At 41.7% G+C, this 14,879-nt stretch overlaps 1 protein-coding gene across 5 annotated transcripts in view; it reads left to right on the top strand.

Moving 5' to 3' along the window:
• LOC148348918 (tripartite motif-containing protein 3-like) overlaps nucleotides 1-10,667 on the top strand; it is a 38,138-nt gene extending 27,471 nt beyond the window's left edge. For 3 of the 5 annotated variants that reach the window (XM_088321320.1, XM_088321323.1, XM_088321324.1), the window contains 5 exons: nucleotides 1,553-1,721; nucleotides 3,506-3,550; nucleotides 6,889-6,959; nucleotides 7,032-7,172; nucleotides 9,423-10,667. In XM_088321320.1, the coding sequence (XP_088177446.1) occupies nucleotides 1,553-1,721; nucleotides 3,506-3,550; nucleotides 6,889-6,959; nucleotides 7,032-7,172; nucleotides 9,423-9,575 (579 nt within the window). In that variant the 3' untranslated portion in view covers nucleotides 9,576-10,667. The remainder of the gene's footprint in view (nucleotides 1-1,552; nucleotides 1,722-3,505; nucleotides 3,551-6,888; nucleotides 6,960-7,031; nucleotides 7,173-9,422) is intronic. The other 2 variants (XM_088321321.1, XM_088321322.1) reach the window with 2 other exon arrangements.
• The last annotated feature ends 4,212 nt before the right edge of the window (nucleotides 10,668-14,879 follow it).

The following is a 14,879-nucleotide window of genomic DNA, read 5'->3' on the forward strand; positions in this document are numbered from 1 at the left end:
AACTAAATATGAATAAAATGACTCCAGGGCAGCACGGCGGCACAGTGGTTAGCGCTTGTGCGGCACAGTTCATGTCATGGGAACCTGTCGTGGGTTCAAATCCAGCTCCAGACTTCCTGTGCGGAGTTTGTATGTTCTCCCCGTGCTTGCGTGGGTTTCCTCCGGGTACTCCGGTTTCCTCCCACGTTCCAAAAACATGCATTTCAGGTGAATTGGCCGGTCCAAATTGTCCATAGGTGTGAATGAGCGAATGAGTTGTCTGTCCCTGTGTGCCCTGCGATTGGCTGGCAACCAGTTCAGGGTGTCCCCTGCCCACTGCCCGGAGTTGGCTGGGATGGGCTCCAGCCCCCCCGCGACCCTAATGAGGATAAGCGGTACCCCGCGACCCTAATGAGGATAAGCGGTACGGCTAATGAGATGAGATGAGAAAATGACTCCATTTTGTGCAGGCTTGGGGAGTCACGGAACACATGGAAGGGCAAAAATGATGTTGGATTGATTTTCATTTAGTTTCTGTGGCATTTGATGTTCGTTTTGCCGGAGATCAAAGAGATCAAAGCCAGGAGAGAAAGCTTACCACGTGTTGGGAGTCATCATTTGATTCATATTTAGTTTCTTTGTTTTTTTAATCAGCATATTTGGTATTGGAGTCATCCAAAAGTCATTGAAAGTAATCCAGTTAAAGTAACCCTACCCAACCCTGGCTGTAATGAACTCAATTTTAGCCAACACCTATAGAGTCCTTTCCCTGTTTATGAACAAGTGTGACGTATGGCATTGTTGAGGCAGAATGGCAGAATTCATGTCAGTTTATAGCAGCCCATCGACAGCAAAATATCGTAGATCATAGATGGGAACAGCACAAAGTATGTGCTAGCAGTTAGCGAATTTGTTTTAGTCATCAAAGCCAACCAAAAAATGTCCTTTATTCCTTTAAAGGTACTGGAAAAAAATGCCCTTAAAAGTGCTTGAAAAGTCCTTGAATTCAGCTATGAAAAAAGGTGTACGAACCCTGTAGGATTAAGTACTCGTCCAAAAAACAAAACTAGCACAGCGAATGCACTTCTTTCTTAAAACTTGCGAAATTATGATACCGGTTTCCGAGTGGCACAGCCCAACCGACGACCAGGGTTGAGTAGGGTTACTTTAACTGGATTACTTTCAATGATTTTTGGATTACTCCAATACCAACCCTGCTAATAAAAGACAAAAGAAATATGAATAAAATGACAAAATTTTGTGCAGGCTTGGGGAGTAACGGATAACATGGAACGGCAAAAATGATGTCGGCAAGCTGTTTGGATTGATTTTCATTTTGTTTCTGTGGCATTTGATGTTCGTTTTGCCAGAGATCAAAGCCAGGAGAGAAAGCTTACCGCGTGTTGTGAGTCATCATTATATTCATACTTAGTTTCTTTTGTCTTTGATTAGCATATTTGGTATTGGAGTAATCCAAAAGTGATTGAAAGTAATCAAGTTAATGTAACCCTAGCCAACCCTGCCGACAACATCGGTATCAACTCTGGAACTTGTCTTTACGGTGTGGCTGCAGAACAAGATCGGCTCTGGTCGTCTGATGGGTCCGAAAGGCGTGGCCGTGGACAAAAACGGACACATCATCGCCGTGGACAACAAGGCCTGTTGCGTTTTCATCTTCCAGGCCAACGGAAAGCTGCTCACCAAATTCGGAGGACGCGGCGTCTCCGACAGACTATTTTCAGGTAACCGACATTGATTGACATTTTACCTTTGTTTTTTTTCACTCGTCACTTCCAAGGTGACAATACATTCGAAATCAACAACTTTGAGAAACAATTGAGGAAAAAAGGGCAAACGGGAAAGAGACAAACCTTATCTTGGTACTGTCCTGCTGAACCAGGGTTCATGCGGATCCTGGAAATGTCTTAAAAGGGATTCAATTTCAAAAATAAGGCCTTAAATTGTCTTCAATCCAATTTTTGAAAGTCTTAAAATGTGAAAGATTTATATTTATTTGAACTCAAAAGATTTAGTCACATTTACCCATTTTTCAAAATTCCCCGATCAAAACGGCAATATGGTTTCAGTCTGACACAATACACATGGCAAGGTTTACGCGTTTGGAGCACGCCCAGAAAGTTGGCATTTCGTGAAAAAGTGTCTGCCCTTGGCCAAAAGCTGTGCAGGGCATGTGTAATGCATGCGTGCAAGGATTATTTGTTTTAGTTATATTTTTTCTTGTTACCTTGGTCTTCAATTTGATTTCGAAAGGCATTCAAAAGTCTTCCAAAGTCTTGGTTCTGTAGCATTTGGCACTGCTAATTAATAAGCCCCATTTTAGGTAATCAACTTATTTTAAGGGATCAGGAGTTGCTTCATGGCGTGTCAGCATGAAATATTTTTTTGTTACCTCTGAGAACAAAGGGGCTTGTCGGCGGAGGGCGGTGTGTAAGGCTAATGGCCTCACAGGAAGCTGAAGGAAACCAGGTTCTTCTCCATTTTGAAGGTTGATCTTGCAGCGGTTCTCATCCGATTGACAGGGACAGACAGAGCCATGGGTTCTCCAAGCCTCGTGGTTCTGGGGTGGCAGGGCCTTAAGCCCAGAGACATCTTAGTTCCAACCTGAGCAATCCCCCTCCCCCCATGGGTCTCTCCTGGGCAGAAGAAGTGCTGGTTGAAGAGTGAGAGAAAGCTATTTGTGCTTCCCCTTTTAAAGTGATGATGTCACGTTCACTGTCTAGGGTTCCAGTTGAAAAAAGTTCTCCAATCGGTTGATGGATTGATAATAGGCTTATTTCATTTACACATAGTGAAATGAATCCCTGACATGAAACATGACAAACGGATGCAAATCATTCCTCTTTTGATTACAAATGGACACTCTGGGGTTTCAAATCTTTATTACACTGCCGGAGAGTCTGCTCACTACCTGTAGTTTTGTGGATGGAGCCGGATAGGGGAGATTGTTTTGCAGCAAGACAGTACTCTACAAAGTAATAGATACTTTTAAAAACATACCTGTCAACAGGGTTGGGTAGGGTTACATTAACTTGATTACTTTCAATTACTTTTGGATTACGCCAATACCAAATAAGCTAATAAAAGACAAAAGAAACTAAATATGAATAAAATGACTCCATTTTGTGCAGGCTTGGGGAGTAACGGAATACATGGAACGGCAAAAATGATGTCGGCAAGCTGTTTGGATTGATTTTCATTTTGTTTCTGTGGCATTTGATGTTCGTTTTGCCAGAGATCAAAGAGATCAAAACCAGGAGAGAAAGCTTACCACGTGTTGTGAGTCATTATTTTATTCCTATTTCGTTTCTTTTGTCTTTTATTAGCATATTTGGTATTGGAGTCATCCAAAAGTCATTGAAAGTAATCCAGTTAAAGTAACCCTGCAAATGTATGACTTTTTTTTTCATCTAACTTGGTCTTTTAGCGCACAGTGTCGTCTGTTCGCCTGTCTTATGTTGTTTTCTTTTCTGTTTTGTGTTTGTCGGACTTCTTGTTTTCCACTCAGCAGACAAACTGCTTCCAAATGTAAATAAGTCAGGCTCAGCGTTCAGTAAGTATTTCTTCTGTCCAGCTTGGCGTTTCCTTTTCCTCCCCGTAGATCCTAAATGTCATCATTTCCTGTTCAATTCCTGTCAACTTCCTGTCCGGCGGATGATTTTTTTGTGTGTAGTGTCTAAACTAACCACTAGATGGGATCGTTTAATCCCCGTGCTAGTGCATGAGCAGTCCAGGGAGTTTTCCACCAAGCGCTGCTTTACAAAAAAAATGCAAGGTAGGGTGCGTTGTTTGAGGTGTCCTTAGAAAGGCGGAAGTCAAATATTTTTTTTTTATTAATTATGTGTTAAGTGTCCAACTGAGTTCAAAGAGCACTGTGCTTTTTTCCCACTATGCCTAGCGGCTCTTATCTTACTTTTCGAAGAACTTTTCGGGGAAGAACACATTAAGTTCAAGGAGTGAGTGCTGTAGAATGACATCATGGTCTTCCTTGCATTATTTTTTTTTTAAATGTCTATTTTCCAGTGTAGCATGAAAATGGTGAAAGTAAGAAAAAGGCCCGTCTCAATTGTTTATACAAGCACGTCTAAAAAATGCACTTACCGTAAATTCCAGACTACAGAGCGCACCTGATTATAAGCCGCACCCACCACTTTTTAAGAGGAAAAACGATTTTGTACTTACACAAGCCGCACCTGTATATAAGCCGCATGCGCCCACGTTAAAAAATGTAACACAAAGACAAAATTGCACCCAAACCCGACTTTAAGTCCCGCGATTGAAACTAAATGTCCTTCATTAAAGTACACGGTCCAAAAATCACAGCCGGCAAAATGAACGGAAAATGATACCGGTACTTAAGGTTTGATGCAGACCTGCAGAGTCCGGGTCCCGTTGAAAGTAATCCAAGGAAAAAAGTGTATATTTCCAAAGGTAAGGGTGGGAAGAATATATATCCACTATTGTCCGCCGCGTCCACAAACAGGTCTGTCTGTTCCTCACGTTTACCCCACTTCCTGTCACCCCGCGTTTGTTCCGCCCCTTCTTTTTCATTCGCTCGTGCAAAACATACCAGAATAAGTGTCTCAAATAAATACATTCCAAAAATATACAGTTGCAAATACATATTATACATGGGTTACACATATTTACAAAGAAAGACGGTACACCGAGAGAGTTTTCAAAGCTTTAATATTAATAATATAACTTTCATCCCAAGCGGTGCCTGTGACAGGGCAGTTAATGATAGCAACACGCTAGCAACACGCTCGCAACACAGTAAACGGGTCTGGTAAAAAAAAACATACCGTACTTGTAAAAATCACGGTAAACCGTCCTCATCTTCCTCCTTAGAACTGAAGCCATCAAAGTCGTCTTCTTCAGTGTCGGAAAGAAACTTTGTCATATAGACGTCGTCCCACGCTCCCTTATTCCAAAACACGCTAGCAACACGCTCGCAACACAGTAAACGGGTCTGTTAAAAAAAACATACCTTACTTGTAAAAATCACGGTAAACCGTCCTCATCTTCCTCATGTGCTGCGTCATGTGCCTTTCTTTTCGCATTTTGCATGATGAGGGTATGTTTACGCTAATTTTATTTATGCACAAGCCAAGAAGTTGCAGGCTTCCTCGGCGCATATATTCCACCGGTCTAAATCTTACCTTTTGTACTCGAGCGCCCAAAAATGACATAAATTGGCCGCATCACTGAATAAGCCGCAGGGTTGAAGGTTTGGGAAAAATGTAGCGGCTTATAGTCCGGAATTTACGGTACTTGCACGTGCATCGTGAATGAGTCAATGGGCAGACTTAGGCTGCAATGATGAGAGTCACAGAGTTCTAAATTCTGTACAGCTCCACTAATGGGGAAAATATTGCTTTTTGGCTTTCTTTCGGGAAGCGTCTATTTGGAAACGAGAGTAAGACGAGTTGAAGAGCTGCTAATGTGGCAAAGTGGGGTTCACAATGTGAAATCGGTTCTTCCGATTGTATTCTTTATAATGATAGATTATTAAAATAATGAAACAATATGAGCTAAATTAATTCATTTTAGAATGTAAAACGCTACTATAGTACAACAAACTTCATTGTGTTAGTAAACAGTGAACCTTTATGGAATTAAAAGTCTCAAATTGGTTATACTAAGGAAAAAGAAAGAGTGGGACTAAGAAGGAGAGAGTAAGACTAGGAAAGTGAGAGGGAAAAAGGGGCAAAGACGGAAAGAAAAACAGGGTAAACTGCAGGGAAAGAGAAAATGAGATGTAAAGTGAATGAAAGAAAGAGCAAGAGAGAGAGTGAGAAAAAGAAAGAGAGGAAAGCAACAAGAGAGAAAAAAAGACTGAAAGGGACAGAGAATAAGAGAGAGAGGGAGCGAGGGAAAGTAAGAAGGGGTAAGAATGAGACAGAGAGTGAGAAAGAGAGACTGAGAGAGAGAACAAAAGCATAAGAAAGAGAAAGACAGGGAGAGAGAAGGAAAGAAATCGTTTTGAAGGGAGCCAGCTTTTGTCTCCAAAGAGCCAGTGTGTCGGCGATCCAATGTGGAAGCATAAAAACAACACCGAGCGGCTCTACATCATCAGGGCCTTGTTCTCAAAACAACGCCTGCCGTCCTCCGTCAGAGTCCTGTTATCAAAATTCCCTAGTCAAAATATTCTGCATTTGGAACAGCGTGACCTGTCATTGAACTAAAGCCCAGTCAGTGAATATCTTGCATTAAACTCAATAAATGTAACTTGTATTCCATCGTATAAAATCCTTTATAGTCAAACGTATAAAATCCTTCACCATCATCCATTATATCAAATCGCAATTGGCAAGAATCGTGCTCATAAGTCCAATCGGCACCCGAGTGTCGCGATACAATGGAATCGTTCCGAAAGCGGGAGTCTGACGGTATATGTGAGAGCAAAAGGCCTCTCATACTAATAGCGTGTGTTTTTCAGAAAGAAAAACAGGGAAAACTGCAGGGAAAGAGAAAATGAGATGGAAAGTAAAAGAAAGAAAGAGCAAGAGAGAGAGTGAGAAAAAGAAAGAGAGGAAAGCAACAAGAGAGAGAGAAAGAAAGACTGAAAGGGACAGAGGAGAAGAGAGAGAGGGAGCGAGGGAAAGTAAGAAGGGGTAAGAATGAGACAAAGACAGAGAGTGAGAAAGAGCAAAAGACATGAGGGGGAATGAGAGACTGAGAGCATGAGAAAGAGGGAAAGGGAGCGAAAGCGTTTTGAAGGGAGACAGCTTTTGTCTCCAAAGAGGCATTGTGTCGGCGATCCAATGTGGAAGCATAAGGCATGAACGCCAAAGGCACTCTCGGCGCTTGGTGGAAAGGGGACCAGTGTGTCTTGCCCCCGGGCGAACCAGAGAGAAGTGGCCTCACCCGACCGGCGTCTCTCGCCAGGTCCTCACTTCGTGGCCGTCAACCACAAGAACGAGATCGTCCTCACCGACTTCCACGACCATTCGGTCAAGGTAGGAGACCCGTCGGAGCGTTCCGTCCTGCCTGGACCGGACCCTCTACGAGACCCTCCCTGTCCCCCGCAGGTTTACAGCGGCGACGGCGAATTCCTCTTCTCCTTCGGCTCTCGCGGGGAAGGAAACGGACAGTTCCACGCGCCCACCGGCGTGGCCGTGGACGCCAACGGAAACATCATCGTGGCCGACTGGGGGAACAGCAGGATACAGGTCGCTGACGGATAAACGTCATACTCTAGACCGGGGCTCTCGCTCCAGAGGCCCGCGGACCCTATTTTAGCACGCACAAAGAGTGCCTGAACGAGAAAACGTGGCCTCTAGTCACAAAGGCGTTTCAGGATACAAAGGCGTTTCAGGATACAAAGCCGTTTCAGGATACAAAGTCTGACGCATGAACAAACAACTGGTTAACAACTGTAAAAACAAAACGTCTATGGATTGTTTTGACATCGATATGGTACTAGTTAAGCAAATTATAAATAGCATTGTGAAACCATTGACCTACATTTGCAATCTATCATTTCTAACAGGCAAATTTCCAAATCAAATGAAAAGAGCAAAAGTTATACCAATATACAAAAATGGAAACAAGCACATTTTTACAAACTATAGACCTCAATTCTCTAAAATATTAGAGAAACTTTACAATAATAGACTAGAACAATTTTTTGATAAACATGAATTAAAGAAGAAGAAAAGAAGAGATACGCAGTCGGGGTATTTATTGACTTAAAAAAAAAGCATTTGATACCATTAATCATAATATACTATTGAAAAAAACTGGAAAGATATGGCATCAGGGGAGTGGCTTTGCAATGGATTCAAAGTTATTCGACGGGGAGGAAGCAATATGTAAAAATGGGAGAGTTGTCATCTGAATACTTAGACATTTGTTGTGGAGTACCACAGGGTTCTATCCTGGGTCCAAAGTTATTTCATTTATATATTAACAATATTTTTTTTAAAAAGCCAACTGAAGTGGAAAACGGAAGGAGAAATCCCTGCCAAAACTCAGATTTCAGTTATTATTTCTAACGCCTTCGAGCATCACCTCGAACAGCAAGGGCGGGGTTCTAGGAAAAAAATGCGTTGAATTTGAAGGATCTTGATTTGAATTTGATAGCGTACACTTGTGCTGTTGTTTTCATCATCTTACAGTGTTAACCTCCATTTTGTGGCTGTGAACCTGATGCAGTGTACAGGTTATGTTGATGCGATCCGATGCTCACTGGACGCAAAAAGCAAGTCGCTCTCGTACTCGGATTGTGATCCGAACACGGGAGTGGATCTTCCGTAGCGAGCGATGGCGGTGTCAGGGACTGAAAAACGAGTCGGTAGCCGGGAATGGCTGAGCAAGGCGTGGTCGGGTTCGGAAACGAGTTGTAAGCCAGAACGTGAAAGTAGACGTAGTCGGGGGGGAAAAGGTCGTGAGCCGGGACGGGAGAGCAGACGTGGTCAGGATCAAAACCGGTCGTAGTCAGAAACAGACAGGAACAAAAGCGGGACAGGTGGGACTCAGGGTCGAAAAAGGCTTGCCTAGTATACACTGAGGTTCGCAGACAGACTGACAAAAGAGGGACAGACAGAACTGACAGGGAGCCAATCAGAACTTGCGGCAGTTGGCGCCAAATGAGTGTGCACAGCTGTGTCACATCAGTAATCACAGTCATTGGCTCCAGACTAATGTGAGTTGTTTGAGCATCATTCATGGTTTATTGTCCCTCAGGTGGAGGATTTAAGTTGTTTGCTTTTGAGGAAAGAAAATGAAATAGCCATTGTTGGGAATTAAATAATCAAATGTACCGTTTACCAAATTATTTGAATGAGTTATCTGACTCCATTAACCAAACACAACCTACATTCACCCAACAATGTATGCGCGTTCATTTCTTGACGGAAAAGATGAACAGGAATTTTCCACACGGGTGCAGATTTAATTTCATTAACAATTTAACTAAGTGTACTCATCAAAAACAGCCGAATTAGTGATTTTGGAGTCCCTAGATAGCCTTCTTCTGAAGTCATTTAGCTCTCTTCTTATTGGCCATCTTCTCCGTGTACAATGGCGTGCCGACTCCTCCCATGGGCGCGCCAATGAAGCCCCCCAGGTCCCACCATCTCGGAGAAGAGCGCTGCGCTGTCCGGAACACTCAAAACAACACCGAGCGGCACTACATCATCAGGGCCTTGTTCTCAAAACAACGCCTGCCGTCCTCCGTCAGAGTCCTGTTATCAAAATTCCCTAGTCAAAATATTCTGCATTTGGAACAGCGTGACCTGTCATTGAACTAAAGCCCAGTCAGTGAATATCTTGCATTAAACTCAATAAATGTAACTTGTATTCCATCGTATAAAATCCTTTATAGTCCAATGTATAAAATCCTTCACCGTCATCCATTATATCAAATCATGTGAGAGCAAAAGGCCTCTCATACTAATAGCGTGTGTTTTTCCGGTCAGGTTTTTGACCACACGGGCTCCTTCTTGTCCTACATCAACACGTCGGCTGATCCGCTTTACGGACCCCAAGGTCTGGCCCTCACTTCAGACGGACACGTCGCCGTAGCGGACTCAGGAAACCACTGCTTCAAGGTCTACCGATATCTACAGTAATTGCAAACTCTAGCCGGCCAAAGATCCACACCAGCAGGAGGCGCTCACAACGTTGCGCTTTTTAAGGTTCGTCTCCGACGTTAGCGAGATCCGTACGAAACACATTTTTTACTTTTCCTAAATGGACAGCGTGTATTATTTGACCACTAGAGGGCGCTGCGTTGTGTCGTGCCATCAAAGGCGAGCGCTTGAAATTCGGGGCTGGAACTCACAATTTTTTTCATTACAGGGTTTCTTAAAAACATTCGAATCCCCTCCTCTTTATACAAATATTGAAATTTGGGACGGATAGAAAAATAGTGCACCAAACAACAGAATATTCTGTCATATGAAAACAAAAATTCAAGTGTTTGTCAATGAACTTGACAATAGACAAAAATACATAGAAATATATGCTATAGATTATTACGATCAATGTTCCCTCTGCCTGCACATTCTCAGCCCACAAGAAAATCTAGCCAGCTTACAAAAATCAGGGCTCAAAATTGCTAATTAAGAAGCGGATTAAGTCAAAGTTACAGTGCACGAAGGTCAAAATACACGGGTTCCCCTGACGCTGTGTTAAATGCGGTGTTTTGAAGTCAATGTCGAACGAAGTTGAAAAGTAAAGTCAGTAGAGAACCGGCTTCTTTGGCTCGGCTCACTAAAGAGAACCGGCTCTTTCGGGTCCCAAACGGCTCTTCAGGTTGTTTTTGCTTCTCTAATCCCTACACGACCAAATATTATGTAAAATTGTGCACAAAATGACTTAAAGGAAGGGGGGGCGGAATAGAACAAAAAAGAAAAAAATACCAAAATGAAAAAGTAGTGAAAAGCTGAGAAAAAAAGAAGGAAAAATTTAGAAAAAAGCCAGAAAAAAAGAAAAGAAAGAAATGTAGGGAAAAAGGTAAATAGAGAACAAAAAGAAAAAAGTAACAGCTAGGAAAAAATAAACACAATGAGATTTTTTTAAAGGAATTAAAAAAAAAAAGAAAAAACAGGGAAAAGGAAGAAAAAGTTTGTGTTGCATTCAAATAATTTCCAATGATACGTCAATCTTGTTGCCAACATTGTGCTTCCACTAAAAAATGTGATTAAGTACAGTTGTGTATCGTGCAACCGACTAAATCAGCCCCCAAAAATGTTAGTATTATGCGTCAAAAGATACCAGGAAAAAAGAAATGAAAATATTGTGAAAGAATTGTTGGAAAAACAAATGACGTTTGTAGGCCGTACAACCTTTGCAATAATACATGAGTGGATTCATTCAAAAGTGAAAAATAATTTTTGCCGGAAACTCAGCAAAATGTAACGTGATGTCAAGTTTTGGACATGTTTGCTAATGACTTAGTTGCCACACTTGGGATTATGGTTGCTCACTGTTGTTTCAAGCGTTGCTCACCGACTTTGTGTGAACGCTCAGACCCGTAAGGAAAATGACAGGGAACATTGATTACGATACTCTTTTACTACCACCTTAATCAAAGATCATATTACATTTGGACTTTTCATACAAAACAAAAAAGAAAGAGCAATACATATCATTTTATGTGTAACAATTATTTTATCCATCAGAAAATATCTGAAAAAATGAAAACTCACTTTTCAAAATGTTATCAACAAATTTGGTTTCTGGTTAAATCTTTGAATCTGATAAACTTTTCCCAATATGAAAATGATATCTGGAGACCTCCCAAAGCACTTTACAATATGCTTCACTCTTACCCATTCACACACTTTAGAGATATTTAAAATCATTAAATTGCATCATTACAAACAAAATTGTGATGTGAGTTTCCACTTTGTATTGTTTGACTCTCATCATAAAACAAAGGGAATAGAAAATGCTGCTGAAGTCTAATATACTGTATACCAAAGCCATATCTTCCACTAGGTTTTCATAAAAACGGTATTGGCGCCCTCTGCCAGACCAAAAAAGTACTACAACTCTGTGTCACAACGGAATGCATTGTTTTATCGTACCTGGTGGCTCACAAATCACGTGATACTACGAATCGATGATCTCATGAGTTGCCAACGCTTTTATGAAGCGATTTTATCGATGAGTTGTTGCAGCTCTACGAAAAATCCCAAAAAAGAATACAAACAACGTGACTGGACGGCACCGTTTTACTTCTCTCGTTTTCCCAGGCTATTGGGTTTTGGGTACATGTAAGACGGCTGACGATTTGTATATTTATTCGTGTACATCACAGGTGTCAAACAGGCGGCCCGAGGGCCAGATCAGGCCCGCTAAGACAACACTCAGAGAAGCGCAAGAGAAAAACAAGCTGCAGGTTGAAATATGTCCACTTAATGTTGCCAAAGCCAGGTGCCTCTCACAAAGAACACTGTACTTGTATTTATTTCTCTCTCCCTCTCTCTTTTCCACCCCTTTTCTCCCACTCTCTCTCTCACTCTCCGTGTCTCTTTTTCTCTTCCTTTGTTCTTCTTTGTCTCTTTCTCTCTCTGTGTCTTTTAACCTCTTTTGCTCTAACTTCCTTTTTTCCTTTTCTCTCTTTTCTCTTTCTTCATACCCTTCGTGCTTTCTTTTCTCTTTTCTCTCCTTGTCTTTCTATTTCTCTTTGGATTTCTTTCTTCCTCTCCCTTTCTTTTCCCCCTCTAACGACTTTTTATCTTTGGTTTCTCGCGCTCTCTCCCTCTCTCTCTTTGTCCCGCCCTCTCTCTTCTTTTCCCTCCCTCTTTCTCTTATTTCTTTATCTCTCTTTTTCTTTCTCTTGAATCTACTAGTCCGGCCCCCGACAGAATGTTTGTTCTATCGCGTGGCCCCCTAGTTAAAATGAGTTTGACACCCCTGGTGTACAACGTCAATTTTTTAAATAAAAAAAACCCAAAAGGTGTTATTTTATTTGTGCGACGATTGTTGACCAAAATCATTGGATGCAACAGGAGCTGAACCCGGGTTGCGGCGGGGAGAGAGTGCCAAATCTTAACTACTAGACAACCAGTGATATAGATGACACACGAAAGAGCATTCGATATTATCAATGTATGACACTATTTCATTATCAATACCTGAGACGTATTTTAGAGAATGGAGAAAACAGAAAGTTGTCCGGAAAGATATACTGTCAATAAACGCAAAAAAAAAGCATGACGAGGGAAATTATTTTTGGGTGTATCGGATGATGAATCGGACTTTAACCCCTTAGCGTTCCTGTCCAATCGGCCTCAAATCCCAATCTAAGACGTACCCAAAGCCAATTCGACGCTGTCCTTGAACCATTTGGAGAATATGGACGCGTTTGGTCTTTTTGGAAAGTTTTGACCCAAATTGAAATCATCACTACTCACATCTAGTCATCTGAGTTTGAACACACAGAAATAGAAGGTTTTTATTCTTCCCTGGTCTTCCCTGGTCATCTTAGCTGGGGCATTAGCATCACCTGGTCTGGTCCCAGGTCAAATTTGATCCCAATCTGAAAAACTAAACATTGTATTTTAGACATTAGAGTTAGCTATAGGCATTTCCAAAAGTGGCCATTTGGAGACGACCAGTTCAGAGCCCTATAAACTTTGCATTCGTGTATTTTACTTTGGTCAATATTTAGACGTTGTGAAAGAGTTGTAAATGTTTGACTTCTCTTTCTAAAAGACAATTACTGCATTTACGCATGTTTGTTTTTCTTTGATTGGCTATCCACTGTCGATCATCAATTTGAAACCAAAGTAGGCCATGTTTGTTTTTTCAATACAGGTATTCGTATGCTATAGCAGGCTAAGGACTGTGAAAAAAAAGCTTGAGAGTGGTGTCAACCAAAAGGTCAGAAGCTGACGGCCATATTGGAAATCCTCTGACGAGTCGGTTTATTTTGAAAGGGGAGTTTTGGAGCCAAACAGATTATAACAAGAATCGTCAAATGATGCGGGATTGCTTTTAGGCAGATTTTTTTTTTTAATCTGTGGGAATTATGGTGTGTTTCGGAAAAAATATTTGACACAGTTGGATACTAGATGTAACAAAGCCATTCTCGAGGGTATTTAAAGAAGTCCAAAAAGGCCAGGGGATGTAATGGCATTTTACGCCGGCTTTATAGTTTTGGGTATCTGGTTTCAGACCGATGTTAATGTTTCTCTGATGAGTATATTTTGAAATGATTAAATCTTAAATTTGAAGACACTAGTTTGTTCATCAACAGTCTGACGGCTCGCCGGCGGGCCCTAGGGACATGAATGGGTTAAAGGCCATGAAATATTTTGTAAATGTTACGTTTGTATGATGCTTTGAAGTTTTCGTTGTCAATAAATGATTTGAATCATTGCCGGATGATTCAACAATGTCACTTTCACCGCTTGGTTTAATTGAAGAGAACATTTTATACACATTTTTCATCAAAAGTGAGGGGTGCACTTCGTACACCAATATTTTTTTAATATTTAAGCTCTCTTTAGTTGAGCTCATGTTATGTAAAATAGATAATAGCTTCTTGACCTCGGGGGGCTCACAAATCGTCATCCCTCTTCCAGGATGAAATCGATTTTGCATTGGGTAACATAACCCAAAATGTAATAAACATAAAAATAGGTAAAAGGTAGAAATTCTCCCAAAAAGTCTCTCGACAGCAACGACGCAGCTTCTCATCTCTGCCGGCCGGTCCAGGCTTCGGGTTCAGGACGCTGGTCTGCCGACTTATCTCAATCCGTCCTTCTTCATTTCACCACCACCTACCGGCGGCTGGAGAGGAAAGTATGAGGTGGGCATCCATCGTAAGCTATTGAGTAGAAGTTGGTCTAATGTCTTGATTTTAAAACTTCCACCGAGGTTGCAGATCTTCTCTCCGGAGCATTCCACAGCACCGGGGCCTGGATGGAGAATATTCTCGAACCTGTAGATTTCTTCTTGGCTCTTGGGAGTCACAGGTAGACGGGCATTTTCAGAGCGGAAGCTCCGTGCATAGGGGGAACTCAGAGTCCATGCAAACATTTGTATGCTAGTAAGAGGAACCTTAAAGTCACATCTTAAGCGGACTGGGAGCCAGTGTAAGTTAGTTTATATAGAAGTGATATGGTCAAATTTTGTCTTAGTCAAAGGTCTCAGTGCCGTATCTTTAACCAGCTGGAAACTTTTGATACTAGACATGGGGAGACCAGTGGGCGATACATTATCCCAGCATCTGATTGCAACAGCATCGGGCGAATCCCGGTAATATTACATGTGAGGAAAACTATTCTCGTCACATGTAACTGAAACCACAGATTAGGATCAAATTAACACCTGGATTTTAAACCGAGTCACTATGGGTAGTGGTATTACATTTGTCGAGATTCAGAGCAGTATTTCAGAACAGATCACAGCAATGAGCT

Source organism: Urocampus carinirostris, chromosome 17 (genome assembly GCF_059441175.1).
Source record: "Urocampus carinirostris isolate Australia breed hairy pipefish chromosome 17, RoL_Ucar_1.0, whole genome shotgun sequence".
Classification (NCBI taxonomy): Eukaryota; Metazoa; Chordata; class Actinopteri; order Syngnathiformes; family Syngnathidae; genus Urocampus; species Urocampus carinirostris.